This window comes from Lepidochelys kempii, chromosome 25, assembly GCF_965140265.1.
Source record: "Lepidochelys kempii isolate rLepKem1 chromosome 25, rLepKem1.hap2, whole genome shotgun sequence".
In the NCBI taxonomy this organism is placed as follows: domain Eukaryota; kingdom Metazoa; phylum Chordata; order Testudines; family Cheloniidae; genus Lepidochelys; species Lepidochelys kempii.
The window spans coordinates 13,974,959-13,991,089 of NC_133280.1; the positions used below are offsets into that span (position 1 = coordinate 13,974,959).

General features: G+C 58.6%; 1 protein-coding gene across 1 annotated transcript; it reads left to right on the forward strand.

Annotated features, from left to right (window-relative positions):
• The first annotated feature begins 909 nt into the window (after positions 1 to 909).
• SLC5A5 (solute carrier family 5 member 5) lies at positions 910 to 15,130 on the forward strand. The gene is made up of 15 exons (XM_073323850.1): positions 910 to 1,281; positions 3,397 to 3,462; positions 3,899 to 3,950; positions 4,524 to 4,591; positions 5,025 to 5,179; positions 5,750 to 5,890; positions 7,943 to 8,072; positions 8,674 to 8,762; positions 9,272 to 9,384; positions 9,677 to 9,747; positions 10,613 to 10,699; positions 11,014 to 11,219; positions 12,130 to 12,233; positions 13,133 to 13,248; positions 13,774 to 15,130. Exons 1-15 carry the CDS (start codon positions 910 to 912, stop codon positions 13,987 to 13,989), a joined length of 1,986 nt encoding a protein of 661 aa, XP_073179951.1. The 3' UTR covers positions 13,990 to 15,130.
• The last annotated feature ends 1,001 nt before the right edge of the window (positions 15,131 to 16,131 follow it).

A 16,131-nucleotide genomic window follows, 5' to 3' on the forward strand; every position in this document is an offset into this window, starting at 1 on the left:
GGGGTTTGATTTAGTTATTTATTTATCTGCTTATGAAACTTCCTGTGAAACAAGGCTTTTAGGCATCTTATATCTTTTTTAAACACAAGGGAACATTTTGCCGAGCACAACACTGGTTTGGAACCTATTGCCTTTTGATCTTCTCACCTGTATCAATTTCACTGATCACTCTTTTTTAAAATTTTTAAGCTGGGTATTTTCTTTCTTGTGCCATCACCTTTTGGCTTTCCAGGCACTAGGGGGGAAGTGCTGAGTGTTGGCATTGTTCTGAATAGACAAAACAGATTTGGTTTTGTTTTTTGATCAGCCTCAACTGGACTTGCTTTAATTTCTAACGATGTGTTTTAAAATATTGACATTCTGGTCAGTTTCAGTTTGTAAAATATTTTGATTTTTCAGAAAGGATCCAGGCCAGATGGTTTTGTTTGTTTAAAAAATATTTCTTCTCCTCTCCCCCCCCACCCCCCAGCTGATCCTGACACCGTGAACATAGAGACTTTTCTGCAGTGTGGGTCTCTCTGGGTCCTGGATCCAAACTGTGAATTTCAGTTTCTGAAACACTTTGATTTTCATACACAATTTGCTGTTTTTGTTGGTTTAAATAATTATTATTTGTTCCCTTCTACCACAGTGAACCTTCACTTGGTTAACTGTAGTGTTTTTTTTGTTTACAGCCCTTTGCTGCCTATCTGTGTCTCTATTTCTGTCTGTCTGTGGCCCTATCTAGGCGCTTTCCAAACTGCCCCTGCTTTGCTAGCAAAGCTCTCGGGTGGCTGCGTTGAGCCAGCAAGTTACGGCACAGGGTCCCGTTGCAGGCCTAGCTGTTGATTTGCTTGCGGGGGGGGATCTTGTGGGGCTGGGTCTGTCCGTGTCTGAGGCGGGGGCGTTGCTCGGATAGCAGCTGGCTCGATGTCCCAGGTGGGCAGCATGGAGGTTTTTATGCCGGAGATGCTAACATTCAGCCTCTGGGACTACGGAGTATTTGGTCTGATGCTCCTGGTCTCCACGGGGATTGGGCTTTTCTACGCCCTCTCCAAAGGCGGGCAGAAGACCAGCGACGACTTCTTCACCGGGGGGCGCCAGATGTCGGCTGTGCCTGTGGGGCTCTCGCTCTCTGCTAGCTTCATGTCGGCCATCCAGGTGCTGGGTGTGCCGGCAGAGGCCTACCGCTATGGCATGAAGTTCTTGTGGATGTGCCTGGGGCAGATGCTCAACACCCTGCTGACCACCTACCTCTTCCTGCCCGTCTTCTACCGCCTGGGGCTGACCAGCACCTACGAGGTAAGGGAGCCTGGTGGGAGACAGGCCTGGGCAGACACGTATCTGGCTGCCCAGGTGGCTTCCCTGCAGGTGGGTTTGTTCAGGGTTTGCTCAGTGCTCGTGAATTTGAGGGGCTGCTAGGATTGGCGAAGGGCATTTACGGGGCAACCTTCCCCTGCTAGCCCAGCCCTGTGGCTCTGCTAAGCACATTCTCCTAGTTGCTGAGTGGGAAAGGTCAGGAATCCTGCTCTCTGCTGGCCATCCAGAGTCTTATCATTAATAAACACCATGGATAACAGGAGCTGATAGATCCACTGTCCCCAGATCTCAGGACACAGGGGTGGGGGTCAGACGGTGCCCCCTGGGATCACACTATTTCCTCTCTCCTCCTTCAGCCTGAGAGGCAGGCTTGTCTCATGGTAAGACTCAGGACGCCTGGGTTCTATTCCCTGCTCGGGGACGGATATGGTTAGAACAGGGGACTAGGAGTCTGGTGTCTGTCAGCGCCAAATGCCTGGCCCAGGAGAGCAGCTGCCTGGATTCCTGGCCCTGCTATTATCCCTGACAAACTCCAGGGCTCCTCACTGGGCTTCCAGGCAGTGCAGCTGCTGGGTCCCACAAAGGAGCCTCGCTGCCAGGGCCTTGGTGGGGAGAAGGCTGAGGTCAGGCGGTGCATGCTTCCCCAAAGGGCTGGGGAAGGACGCGGGGGCACTGATCGCCTTCCAGAGCTGGGTGGGGGCAGATCACAGCTTCCCCAGAGCCTGGAGGTCTCTGGCTGCCTGTCTCTAGCTCTGTGAGGTCGCTCAGTGCTCTGGGTGCTTTATTCTGTGTCTGGTTCGCACAGGCTGAGCATAACAACCAAAGCTTTCCCACGCCCTGCTCAGGTTCTGTCTGGGAAGCTCAGCCCTTAAAGACTGAGTCCCCAGTATCACAAGTGCCTCACCCGATGCCCTGGCTTGGATTCCTGCTCTTGGCTTGCTGGAGCATGTGCTGGGACCTGTGTTAGCGGCATCTCTGAGTGGTGTAAACAGCGTGTCCCTGGTGGGGAAGCATTAGCGAGCCATGCAATGACGCGCAAGGTGGAGAGCTGGAGTCACCTGTGAGGGGCAGTGGTCTCTGTGGAACCTGAGCTCTGCCAGTTCACACGCTGGCTGGGGACTCGGGAGATCTGGGAGTTCCTGGCTCTGCCCCCAACCCCCTTCCTTTCCTGGTGCCTCAGTTTCCCCTCTGTCCAATGAGGCTGATGTCACATCCCTGACTTGCTGGGGAGTTGTGAGGACAAATGCATAAAGGGCGGGGTGGGGGGAGCAGATGGGCCCCTAGTTCTAGTCCTGGGACTGGAATGCTGCTTCCACGGAACAGCGAAGGAGGCATTTGGGTGCCCAATGACCATGAAAAGGAATGGGATCTGGGAGCCTGAATCCCACTCTTTGCCTTTAGCCAAGTGCCCGGGACCGGCTCAGCTCCGGGATGTTCTCTCCCTGCTTAAGCACATTTATGCTCCGAGGCCCATTCACTGTGTGGTGGTGGAAAGGCGGCTGCTCTCCAGAGCTCCAGGGGTCCCCCTCTCTGTCCCACACACACACTGTCTGGCCGGTGAACCCACGGCACCCTTGGGCCGCTAAGTCCCAGGGGCACTGGATCTGTGTACTGGAGCCCCTGAGAGGCCAGTGCTAATCTCATTGGAGGGGTCAGAACCGTGGTTTGAACTCTGCTCCCTCCGACTTTCTTACCCTCCAAACCTAGCACTGCTGTAAATCCGAGGGGCGGGGGAGCCTGCTCTGCGAGAAGCAAAGGGGTTTGCAATTCTGCACCTGTGCAATGTGTTGTGTGGGGCAGGGGGCTGCACTGACAGGCTGAGACAAACCATCACAAAGGAAGGAAATGGGTTAGATTGAGTCCCCTGAAGAACCAGACTCCTCCAAGACCCTCAGCAGCGGCTGGGGGCTCCTGTCCCAGCAGGCTTGTGCTGGGGGTAGCCGGGCAAGAGGCTGGGGAGCTGCTCAGAGATGGGTTGGTTTGTTGCCTTTGGAGGAGCCCGTGGAGGAGATGAGCAAAGAGGTCAGCAGCCCTCTCCCGCCTCCCTCCCCCCCCACACACTGAATTTCACACCCTGCTCCCCGTTCTCTCTTGCAGTACCTGGAGATGAGATTCAGCAGGAAGGTTCGTCTATGTGGGACCATCCAGTACATCACTGCCACGGTGCGTGGTCCCGGGGTCCGGCCGGGGCGGAGTGGCATGTCTGGGGGTGGGGGCCGCACAGGCAGAGCGGTCTAAGTACAATGACCTAGTGGGGTCTGAGCAGACGCCTCTCCCGGCCTCAGCTAAAGGATCCGCTCCACAGTGCAGCCTAGTGGGTAGGGCACAGAACTGGGAGCCAGAGCATGGGGGATCTAGCCTCACTCTAACGCCGTGGGGCAGGTCGTGTCCCGCTGGGTACCTCTGTCTGGGGGGTGCCCACGTGAACAGCATGAGGGTCAAGGGTCGGGCAACAGCTGGACCTACTCCAGACCTGGTCCCCGTTATCTGATTTCCCCCCCCGCCCTCCCGCCCTCCCGCCGGGGGCTGAGCTCTCGCTGACGGGCTCGGAGGGTTCTGTGCTGACGATGGGTTGGGATGCTGTTTGTTCCATCTGCAGATGCTGTACACGGGGATAGTCATCTATGCCCCTGCGCTGATCCTCAACCAAGGTACATCCCAGGCCCCCCACGTGATTCCTGGTCTCCGGGTCCTTGGGCCAGTGCCTTTCATCCTGGAGCGACGCCTGGAAAGGGGAACGTGCAAATAAAGGGGCCTGGCTGGTGTTCTTTAGTATTTCTCTTCCCATAGTGCCAAGGCACAGCCCAGCCCCCCATCACACCAGGTGCTGCCCTCTGGGTCCTGCCCCAAGCAGCTTACAATCGAAGCCCTTCCTCTATCCCCTTTGCTGCGGCTACAGAGTCTTTGTCCTGCCAGCCCACGACTCCCGCTGGCCTCACTGACTCCCGTGGAGCTATGGCCGCTGTACACCAGCTGGGGCTCTGGCCCCATTGGCTTAGTGGGGCGATGCTGATTTATGCCAGCTGGGGATCCGTCCCGCTAGCTCTTGTGAGCGCCACCGCTGTCTGATGGGCTGCAAACTTTGGCCCTTAGAGCCGACCCGGGCCCCGAAGTTCAGGGCTGGGGAGAATCGGGAGTTCTGTGCCGGGCCCGGTTCCCTGCGGGCCGCACGGCTGGGTCAGGGAATGTCTCCCCTTAGCTGACTGACTTCTTCTTTGGTTTAGTGACAGGGCTGGATATCTGGGCATCTCTTCTCTCCACTGGAGCCATCTGCACCTTCTACACCACCATAGTGAGTACCAGCCCCTCCCTCTCTGCTGCTGGCACGTGTCCTCCAGCTTTCGACTGGTTCCACTAGAGATCCCAGAAATCAGAGAGACGAGCAGGTGGGTGGGATGGGGCTTGCCTGGGGTATCCTGGCGCTATGCCCAATGCAAAGGGGCTTCCATCCTGTGCCCTGCAGGGCCCTTCCACAATCTGCTGGCAGGTCAAACCAGCGATGACATGAGGGGGAATATTAGCTCGCTGGGCCATGTCCCTACCCGGCTTGGGATGAGCTAACCCTTGGGGCCAGGGCCCCAGCCCGTGTAAATCAGTGTCCCTGCATTGACGTCTACAGATCGGTGCTGGTTTGCTCCAGCCCAGGCTCTGGCCCCTAGGGGCTCTGTGATGTCACTTTGGTGCTGGCCGCCCAGGGCACTGACCCTCCTCTTCTCCCTCTACAGGGTGGGATGAAGGCTGTCATCTGGACAGATGTGTTCCAGGTGTTCGTGATGCTGTCTGGGTTCATTGCCATCCTGATCCAGGGGACGCTGCTTGTGGGCAGCCCTGGAGCAGTCCTGGAGATCGCATCCAACCACTCCAGGGTTAACCTGCTCGAGTAGGTGCCTTTCCCAGCATGGACCTTTTCCACCAGAAACCCACTAACTCTGAGCCACAGGACTCCTACCTCCAGGTCCCACTCCCCTCCCAGGGCTCGGACAAGAACCCAGGAGTCCTGTTTCCCATCTCCCTGCTCTAACCGCTAGACCCCACTCCCCTCCCCTCCCAGACCTGGGACCAGCCCCATGCTGGCTACAGAGGTGTCCTTGCTGAGCAGGGCTGCTGTCTGCCCCAGGGTTTTTCCCTGCCAGTTTCCATTTTTAGTGGGGCGATTCTCCGGGCTGGCAGTCTGCGTCCCACACTGGGGCCCTGTGGGATATTCCCACAGCAATGCGGTGTGACCCTTCCCGGCTGTTCATTGTACCATGACAGCACCAAAATGCCAGCCCGTTACACTGGGATGTCCCAGCATGATTGGGGTGGGAGGTAGAACTGCCAAGATGCTTGGGGGCCCCTCCCCCCAACCCCACACACTCACTTATGGGGTTGGGAAAATAGTCTGTGTTGGGAGACTCTCCCCCTGCATGACTAGCTTAGTCTGTGTCTCGCCCTCCCCTTCTGTCTGCAGCTTCGACCCAGACCCCAGGAGCCGCTACACCTTCTGGACCTTCACCTTTGGGGGCACCATGGTGTGGCTCTCCATGTACGGTGTGAACCAGGCCCAGGTCCAGCGCTATGTGGCCTGCAAGACGGAGAATGGGGCAAAACTGTGAGTCCCCACTGCTTCGGAAAGGGAAACTGAGGCAGGGTTTAACTTCCTAGGGAAGTGAGAGCCAGGCTGCTGGGGAACTCAGCATAGAGGGATGCAGGAAGCGGGACCCTGTTTGAGTCACCTCACGGTGGCTGTGGCCAGTGCTGGCGGCTGAAGGGTTATGATCCAGTGTTGCCATGTAAAACTGCACTTATGGAGCAGGCAGGATTAGAACCTTTGATCGTCTGGTCTAACTGCACACGCCTCTATCCCTGACCTGTCTCCTGGCTGGCATGGGAAAGCCCAGAGTGCAGGTGGGACACAGGTGCCCTCGTCCCTCCTGATCCACCACTGTGCAGGGGGACGATCTGTCTGGGGTTTATTGGCTCGTACATGCTACTATCTGCCCCGATACCGGTATCTCTAATATCAACATGGCCGCTGCCACGGAGCCTTATGCCCCTCCTCCTGTGTGAGTCTATAGACACAAGCCATGATCCGTCAGGCACCGATAACCCACCCTGGCCTCCTCCAGTGTTCTGATAATGGCCGGGGGAGACTAGCTGCCCCACCCGGCTGGCCATGCCAGCGCTGGGACCAGCCCGCCCGTACTTATCGGTGGCTGAGGTTGTGCCTGTTCCAAGAACCTCGTCTCGTGCAGGGACATAAAACCAGCAGATTAAAGCTCTTGGCTGCAGTGATATCTTGTGGCAGTGAGTTCCCCAGCCCATTGCAGTAAAGGATGAAATGTGACCATGGGGACTAGCTGGCTTGGGGTGGAGCTTAGTGAGGAGCCACTTGAGTGATGGGGAAAGGAGGCGGGGGAGAGGCCTCAGCCAGGGCTGAGGTTTGCATGGTGGGGGTTGGGGAAGAGGAAACCTTCCCTCCAGTCTTGTCAGGAGTGGGGAATGGTGAGGGATTGTGGAGAGGAAAGTGTCCCAGCTAACCAGCACTCCTGTGGAAGCCAAGAGGGGATTTCCCAGCCGGAGAGTCAGGGGAAGGATCCTTCCTGGATCAAGGCAGTGGTCACAGAGTTAAGTAGGTCAGCACAATAGACAGATGCTGCCAGGGAGCCAAGCTAGGGTGTAGCTCTGCCAGGAAGTGGAGGTGGCTTTTGCTGAGTAATTGTGACCCTGCAGCTCTGGTTTGTTCCATAAACAGGTAGGATGTTCATTCCTCAGGTAGCTTTGTCCCATCCCGGGGTCTCCCAGGGACCCGGGCAGTGGCAGGAAGCCATCGATGAAGCCAGAGCCTGGAAGGCTACAAGTAGTTATCACCGATCTCTGGGGGAAGCGGGCACCAGTGACAGGAGACCGTTGTTCTTTGCAAAGCCAGCCCCAGCCCCTGGATTTCTCGTGGTCCCTGCAGCTGGGCCCTATGTTAGAGGGGATCTCGCTGTGAGCCTCCCCGGGCTGTGGGCCAAGCCCTCTGGGATTACTTTGAGCTCTGCGCACCGTGGGGGCAGCCGAGGGGCTCTGCCTGGTGTGCAGAGGGGAGGGCTCTCCTTGGAGGTCGGGATCCCGCCCTTGAGCTGGGGCACATTTTGGGGAGCGCAAGTGGAGCCCTGCGCTGAGAAGGGCGAGGCTGGATACAGGCCTGACCTGCTGTGCCCAGGGCCTGACCTCCAGAGGTGCTGAGCCCCTAGGGTGCCCACTGGCTTTGGCTGGCCTGGGGGTGCTCTGCCCCTCTGCAGGTCAGGCCTGGGGCGTCTCAAACCAGGCTAGCACCCCAAAGCAACAAGCTCTGTCTGGCAGTGTTGGGTCTAGTGCAACTTGTGGGTCAGGGTGAGGAGGGCACCTTGCTGGGGGGCCCTACAGTGGAACCTCTGGGAGTTAGGCACCCACGTCCCATTGAAATGGGGCACCTCCGTCCCAGCCTGAGGGCATGGGTAGCTTGCCCTGCCTCTGCCGTGGGGAAGGGGGATGAATACAGACCACTGGGGCTGCTGAGCCAGCACGAACAGTGGATCTGCCCAAGCCTGGCGGAGGGGAAAGCCGGCTCCTGGCCAGACGTCACTGTGTGGTGTTGGCTCTGTCCCGGTTGTGATCTCTGCCGTCCATGTGTTCTCAGTGCTCTGCTGGTCAATCAAGTGGGCCTCTTCTTCATCGTCTCCAGCGCGGTGGGCTGTGGCATTGTGATGTTTGCGCTCTACAAGGACTGTGATCCCCTCCTGGCTGGATACATCTCTGCCCCCGACCAGGTACCCACGGCCTGGCTGGCCTCTGTCCCTGCTGCAGGGGAGCCCTGCTCTAGTGAACTGAGGGCTACTTGAGCAGCCAGGGGGAACTGCCCTGTTAATGACTGGGTGGAAGAGATCAAGACAAGAGGCCAAACTGAGGGAGCTTGACAGGTCGTCTGGTGAAGCCCCTGTGTGGATCATTAATTCTTTAGAGGGCAGAGCACAGGCCTGGCAAGCAGGACACCTGCATTCTTTCCTTAGTGGTTGGCGCGTAGGACTAGGAATCAGGACACCTGGGTTCTAGTCCTGGCTTGATCCGGGGTGGGTCCCTTCGCCTTTCTGTGCCTCAGTTTTCCTATCTATAAAGGAGGGCTGATGCTTTGCAAAGTGCTCCTGGGATAGGAGGTGCCATGCCCGGCGCTCGATATTCTGCTGTTAACCCACGTCTCTGGGGCATCCCCTTCTCTGCGTCCTGGTCGACGGGTTTAAGCTGCTCTCCGAGGGGGTCCTTTCCCCCACCCCCTACCAGTTCTCCTTAGAAGAGGGGGTTTAGTCTCACTCTGGAATAACCCCTCCTCCCTGCCTCTGGCTCCTCTGTAACATGGCCATCTCCTCCCTGCAGTACATGCCCTACCTGGTCCTGGATATCTTTGAGAAGTACCCGGGCGTGCCCGGTCTCTTCCTGGCCTGCGCGTACAGTGGGACCCTCAGGTGAGGGGCAGAGCCCAGCTTCCCCAGCAACTCATCGCAATAGTGACTGTAGCCCTGGGCTCCATTGGGGGCCCAGCTATCCCACCCCCACCCCGCTCCCCTTTGTTATTCCACGGCTCAGAGCTGGCTCTGGGGTGGAGCTCGTCAGCTCTTTAAACCCCCCCACAGTCATTTGGGACAGGAAGTGAGGAGGAAAGTCGCTGTGCCCAGCTGCAGCTAAAGGGGCAGTTCTGGGCACAGACTGGGGTTGCCGGCACTGGGGATGGATAGGACTGTGGGGCAAGTGCCCTTAATCCTGTGGCACAGCGCCCCCTAGCGATGTGCTGAGGCATGTGCACTGACCCAGAGGGGAGCTTGCCCTCCACTCCTCCGTCCACATCAGTCCCTGTTGGTCTCCCATCCAAAACTCCCTCGGGCCCAACCCCACCTAGCCTGGGAGACCGGAGGATGACAATCCCGTTGGCCTGGCATGCATGACTCTCCTCTGCTCCTGCCCCGTCTCTCCTCAGCACGGCATCCACCAGCATCAACGCCATGGCAGCCGTCACCGTGGAAGACCTGGTCAAGCCCAGCATGCCCTCCCTGTCGCCACAGAAACTCACCCTCCTCTCTAAGGGACTCTGTAAGTGTGGGGCTGGAGGGAGCGGGGGGATCCTTGCATTGGCTGCATGGCGATGGGGCAGCGGCAAAGTTCGGCATTTGGCTGCCCGAGCCCTCCACCTGGGGGTGCATTTCACCCTGGCTGCTTAGGGCTCCATGGCTAAAGGGGAGACACATCAAAGTGACCTGCTCCCCAGCCCCAAGCTGCTCCCCGCACCCCCACCATGCCTCAGCCCAGACTGAGCAAGACTGCAGGGGGTGGGTCCGGTGCGGCTGCTTCCCTGGCCTGAGGCTGTTTTTTCTCCATCCCGCAGCGTTGATCTACGGCATCTCCTGCATCACGGTGGCTGCCTTGTCTTCCCTGCTGGGAGGCGGTGTGCTGCAGGTAAGCTTCCTCCCACCCCGCCCCCAGATGGTGCCATGCCCCAGGGTGCTGGTTCGATATCCGCAGGCTTTGTCCCTGGGCCCCGGCCAACAGCCACTGCACTGGGTCCCCATTGCTCCGGCTCATTTCACGTGAGTCATGGAAGAGCTGTCGAGGTGGCAATGACGTAGGGGTCTGCCAGCCAAGGGCTCTGTACCCTGTCGCCCACCCCCTGGCCCTATGCTCCTCCACCCCATCTCCTGCAGAGCATCAACCGCTCCATCTGAAGTCAACAGAGCCTCTGAAAATCAAGTTCCGGGCATCTCCCACTGGGATTCCAAGACTAGAAGCTTCCCAAAGTTTGGGAAAACTTTGGGGCTGTGTCGGCACCAGTGATGAAGATATTGGTGCCAACGCTCTGGAGTTTGGGATCATGGCTCTCAGGTGCCCCTCAGCGGCAGGATCCCACAGCAGCTGTTGGGCTGCAGCTACGTAGCCTGGGGATGGATCAAGTTGAAACTCAAGTCCCCTCATTCAAGTGCATGAGGTTTTTAAGGCAGGACAGACCCGTGACTCTTGGCCAGACCTTCCTGACAGGAGCTGGTCAAAACCCACCCGTCCTGTCCCGCTTTTCTTAACAGAAAACAGAAATGTCCACAAAACCCAACTTTTATTTTGTGATGTTGCGGGGGACGGACCACTTTTGGTTGTCCATGAAAATTAAATTTTCTCCTGAAAACTCCCCTTTGTTGAAAAATCAATTTTTTCATTTAAAAAAAAAAAAAAGTTGAGATGGGAAAGTCTTGCCTTGCTCTCCTCCCGGGCCCCTGAGTGCCAAACCCCATCCAGATCCTGGCTGACCTCCACCCCATCTCCATCTCTCCAGGGTTCCTTCACCGTCATGGGAGTGATAAGCGGCCCTTTGCTTGGAGCCTTCATCCTTGGGATGTTCATACCCGTTTGCAACACAGTCGTAAGTCCCTGCCATTTTGGGGGGAAGGAGGCTGCTTCAGTGCATCAGAATTGGGGTGCTGGTGCTCGGCTTGGCTCTGGAGCAAAGGGAGTGGGAGATCAGGGGCATCTGTGGGCTGTAGGTGGGGTGTGGGCTGCCAGCTGCCTTGTTCGACTCCAGCTGCCGGTGCCTGTCTCCAGTTGCTCCCGAGAGACCCGGAATATGCTGGCCCTAGAAGCAGGTACCCGGCTGTGTGCGCGGAGATGCCCGAGAGCTGTGGGGGAATGTCTATTGCTCAGGCTCTGGCTGAATCCTTGTTTCTTTTCTGCTTCTAGGGGGTTTTTGCAGGCTTGGGGTCTGGTTTTGTCCTCTCCTTCTGGGTGGCGGTGGGGGGCACCATCTACCCACCCAGTGAGGACACCATGGGAGTGCTGCCTTACTACGGAGACCTGTGCCCGCTCTACAATGCTACCGAGGGGATCAACAGCACCATTGTCCTGGGACCCCTGCCTCCGCGGAACGTCTCTGCACCCTTGGAAAGGTCAGGCCGGGAATGAGGGAACCAATCCAGCAGGGGCTGAATATTCCCAGGGCTGGGAATTGCCTGGATCGGAGGCTGTCCCAAGAAAGAGATGAGGGCCAGCCCACTAGCGTACCTGTGGGTCTGAACTCTCCCAGAGCCTGGAGGTGCGCTGAGCTGAGGGTTGGGTTCAGACCCATTATCCTCTAGGGTTTGAGCTGCGGTGGTGGTGGGTGGTTACTGGGTGGCGCTGCTAGTCTCCCAAGGTCTGTTCCTGCGCTTGTGAGCCGACAGCAGCCGTGTTCTGAAGACCTCCTGGGTGGCTGTTAGTTTCACAATGGAGCTTCTTTGAGGGGAGCTGTTGCAAACAGCAGGGGAACTCGCTCCCTGCCTGAATCTCTCCGACAGGAGTCCGGTTTGGGGACAGTTGCTCCCTGACCCTGGGCAGTGGTGCATGGGTGGAGAGCTCTGACAGAGGGGCTTGGCTGCATGCCGTCTGTAATGGCTCTGGTCCAGGACTGGGGTAGATCGGGTAAATAAACCAACAAAATATGGGACACTGATTTCTCCTCCTGCAAAGCCCCGACCACATCAGATGGGCAACTCTGTGATTTGGCAGTATTTGTATTCCACACTGATAGTGTGGTAGGACCTACAGACCTCCGGTTTGTTGAGTTCACAGTGCGAGGCTCAGCCCTGTCCCGAAGACGTTCCCTTCTACGAGCCCAGAGGTCACAGGGGGCTGAGCCAGGCTGGTGGGCTGGGAGGAAGGTAGGGCAAGCAATATAATAGGGGGTGACCAAGTCTCAGCCTTGGTGACTCCCAGGAATAGAACCTTCCTTGACCAGCCTAGATGTACCTAGTCGTGGTTTTCTTTAGCCTATCACGATATCATTCCCTCTGCTTTACTACAATGTCACTTCCTTCGCAGGCCGGCCATTGCCGATGACTTCTACGCCATGTCCTACCTCTACTTTGGGGCTTTGGGGACGCTGTCCACTGTGGTGGTGGGGGTGCTGATAAGTTACCTGACAGGTAATGCCAGCTGCGAGGTGCCAGCCCAGCCAACGGGCAGGGGTGCCAGATGTTGGGCTGGTCCCTGGCATCCCACGGAGCTTGGGACTGGGTGGAGGGCAGGAGAGAGGGGGGCAGATTTGGATGATCTAGTGAGAACGTGGCGCTGGTGGAAAGGGCCAGACAAGCCTCCAGGACGCGTGGGGCGCCCCCAGCTCAGGGGCGGTGAAGGAACAGGCTTCCCCCATGGGCTGTCCCAGCCGTGACCTCTCGTGGTAACCGGATAGTTCAGTGTCTGTGGCCTGTTCAGTCCTTGGCCTCTCTGCAGAGCCTGCCAACGAGTGACAATACCACGGACACATGTCCACGGGGAGCTGGGCTGATACCCCCCTCCCCCAATTAGTGTCCCATAGCCCAGCCAGCATTCGGACAGCAGCAGCTGTCCCCACCGGCAGCCTACGAAGGATAGGATCTGTGTCCCATCACCCCCACGACTGGACCGAGCCCCCACGCATGGAGAGGGTCAAACGAGCTTCTCCTGGAGACTAGCAGAGTGTGGAAGCCCTGGAACAGCGACCTGACCTCAGGCCCTCACCGGGGGAGGGAGGATATTCTTGAGATTAAACTTTGGGAGGGGGAGTCAGGACTCCTGGGTTCCATTCCCAGTTCTGTCATGGACCCGGCATGTGACCTTGGGCAAGTCTGGGGTCTCTGTGCCTCAGTTTCCCCATCCGTGACACGGGGAGAATGCTCCCTGGCCTTGTCGGCAGGCGATTCAGCGTCCGCCAGGGCTGGAGGGCGCCGGAGGTGGGCGAAGACTGACACAGGCATTGCCCTGCCCTGTTCCATGGGGTCTTGTTTAGCCAGAGTTGTCATTAGACAGGGACTTTGCCCATCTGGTTTTCATTGTTTTTTGGTAGGTCCTACCAAGAGGAGCCAGATGCCCCGGGGTGTGCTCTGGTGGGACATTATCAAGGAGACCTCTTCGCTCTCCCCAGAGGGCAGGAAAAACCCCTCTGAGGACAGTCTGACCAAGGTAACAGAGTCAGGGTGGGGCTTGGTGCTCGGGGGAGGGCAGGAGGGTTCTCTCTCCCTGTTCCCTGCCAAGTTTCCGCCAGCCCAGTTTGCAGCCCAGTGGCTGCCTGGGCATCTCTGGGCAAAACCGCACTTCAGTGCAAAGCAGGGAACCAGCGCGGCCTTGGCCAGACACCAGAGCCAGGTGTTTCCAGCAGGGACCCTCCGCCTTTCCCGCAGGGTGTCTGCCCCGGGTGTCCCCAGGGCTCACTTCAGGGAAGGCAGCTTTCGCATGGTCTGCCTGGCTTGGGGGGCTGAGAACGGGGTCGCCTCCCCCACAGGAGCTGGGCTGAGTGTGTCACTCGTGGCACACGGCATGGCCGGTTTGCTGGCCAGGCTGGCGATGCTGCAGTGGCTGGGCAGCCCGTGCTGGGCAGGAGGCTCGCGCTGGACACGTAATGGAGGTGGGGGGGGGAGGGGAGCGGCATTTTTCAGTGTCCGCCCCCACGTCAGCCCCGCCTCCTCCATCTCCGCTCTCCCCCCACAGGACTCGGGGGTCTCCCCCACTCTGCAGAAGAAGCCGTTCAGCTCCTCCACGTTCCTGCTGGCAGGGCTCACGGGCAGCGAGGAGGCCGACCGGGCGCTGCTGGCGAAGCAGCTGGAGGCGGGCGCCCCCTTGCAGTGCGACTCCGAGGAGTTCCTCTGGCTCGGCCACCCTGTCGACGCCGGCTGCTGCCACCTGCTGCGAGAGACCAGCGTCTAGGGCTGGGCAGCGCCGCTGAGCTGCGGCCCAAAGGGGAGGCTGCGCTGGGTTCAGCCAGCCCCCATCACCCCAGAGCCAGCATGCGGGGAGGGGAACGAATCCAGCCCCCGCCCCAGTGAGGGAGCAATGGACAGAGCAGCCCTGGGCTGGCCAACCCCCTCCACATTCCCCCAGCAAGGACATTCTGGGAGGAGTATTACAGCACCCCCCAGCCTGCACCGTCCCCCTCCAGGGGGTGCCTGTGGCTCTGACTGGCCAGGCAGAGGCTGACACGGCAAAGCGGCTGCACTAAGGTACCTGGCTGCTGCAGGCGCCAGCCAGGCACAGCCCAAGTGGGTTTGGGAAGGCAGTAGCCACACAGAGGACCCAAGCTGCAGCCAGTGCTGAGCCCTGTGGCTGTGACAGAGCAGGGCCTTGTCTAGAGCTGCCCACCCCCTCCTGGCCGCTAACATAGCGACAGATGGAGCCCTGGGATTTAGGCTGGTGATTTATGGGGAAACTGAGGCAGGGAGCAAGCAAGGGGCTTGGCAAGTTGGAGAATGGGCCGTGGAAAGAACCCTGGAGTCCTGTGCTGAGCACCAGAGCAGCGCTCACCACATCTGCTAGGCCAGCCCCCATCCAAATTCTGCCTCTGCCCCCCTGAGCCAGGACCAGCTTCTCTGCCCCCCGGCCCCACTGCGGCAGCAATCGGCAGCTGAAGCCACCCGGCACTAAGTACCACATCAGCTCATTTTAACCGGTGTGGGGCAGGGTTAGGCTGAGCTCTGGGGGACAGATGGGGTCAGGTCAGCTCTGCCCTGGCCTCTCAGGCCAGCCATTAGGCCGCATCCCCAGCTGCGGTAAACAGGCCCTAGCCCCGCTGATGTCCCGATTTCCAGGTGGGGCTGCGGGCCGAGCTCTCTCCTTGGGCAGGCTCAGGCCCGACCTGGGGTTTTCAGGGAGTGTTTGGAGTTAAGTGTCTCGCTCCAGGCACCCTCTGGCAGCATATCGGCATGGCTTCGAGACTCCTGCTTCTTGCATAACTCCTCTGTGTCTGAAGTACTCTATCAACCCACCGCAGACCGTACCTGCTCATGAAATAGCTTATCTGCCCACTGTCTATCTTATCGGGGGCACACAGCGCCTGTTGACTGTAAACACCTTGCTCTAATAAAGATTGAGAAGGAAATAGTTAGTGTGTGTGTGAACAGGGGTGGGGTTGGGGGGGGAATGCTGATTCCACCCAGAGCGGGGCCAAAGGAATCCTTATGGGGAAGGGCTTGTGGCTGCTCCTGAGGGCTGCTCCTAAGTGCTAGGAGATCTCATGGGTCAGGCCCATTAGCCAGCAGGGTCCCTTTGCACCAGGCCCAGACACAGTGGGAGAGACAGCCACTGCCACAAGGCACTTACAAGCGAGAGGAAGGAAGCATCGTTATCCCCAATTTACAGCTAGGGAAACTGAGGCAGATGCAGGGACTCACCCAAGGTCACCCACCAGAGCAAGGAAGTGAACCTAGATCTCCGGAGTCCCGGCTCAGGGCCATAGCTACCAGCTGCCCTGCTTACTCACAGCGAGCCTGTTGTCTATGCTGAGGCCTCGCTGCCTCTAGCCCCTGCTGGGTGCAGATGGGATTTTCCTGAGCCCCTTTAGAGACAAAACCTGGATCCAGATGGCAGGTTTGGTCCCCCTCTGGGCTTGTCCTGGGCCGTATTGATGCCTAGATGCTAAAGCTCAATAAAAGGTTCAAACAGCCAGCTGCTGGCCCCAATCCCCTGCCTGCTGGTTCTGTGTCCCCTCTGCTGTGGTTCCACCACGAGGAGCCTTGGCTTTTAGCTAGCACCCGGTCCCCTGCACCCCGACTCCTGGTGTTTCCCGGCCAGGGCTGAGGGCAGAGCGCCTCCTGGGCGGTGCAGCTCCAGCAGAGGGAGACATCACATTAAGGCCCGTTGGCAAGTTCTGGGCTGACTGGGGGCCGTGGCATAACACAGGTGGCTGGCTGATCTCAGTTACAGTCACACACCTGGGCTGCCCATCTAGCTGAGGTCATCCTCAGGGTGTTTGTCCTTGCAGTGCCCCTGGGAGGCAGGCAGTGTTCAGATGGGGAAACTGAGGCCCTAAGATGAAGCAAGTTATCCACAGACTCTTGCACAGCAAGGAGTTGA

Excerpts from the sequence above, each read along its gene's own strand:
- SLC5A5 (XM_073323850.1), top strand. The coding sequence starts at position 910 with ATGTCCCAGGTGGGCAGCATGGAGGTTTTTATGCCGGAGATGCTAACA. Across the intron at positions 3,463-3,898 it reads TCCAGTACATCACTGCCACG|ATGCTGTACACGGGGATAGT; the intron begins GTGCGTGGTCCC and ends TTCCATCTGCAG. Across the intron at positions 10,700-11,013 it reads TACCCGTTTGCAACACAGTC|GGGGTTTTTGCAGGCTTGGG; the intron begins GTAAGTCCCTGC and ends TTCTGCTTCTAG.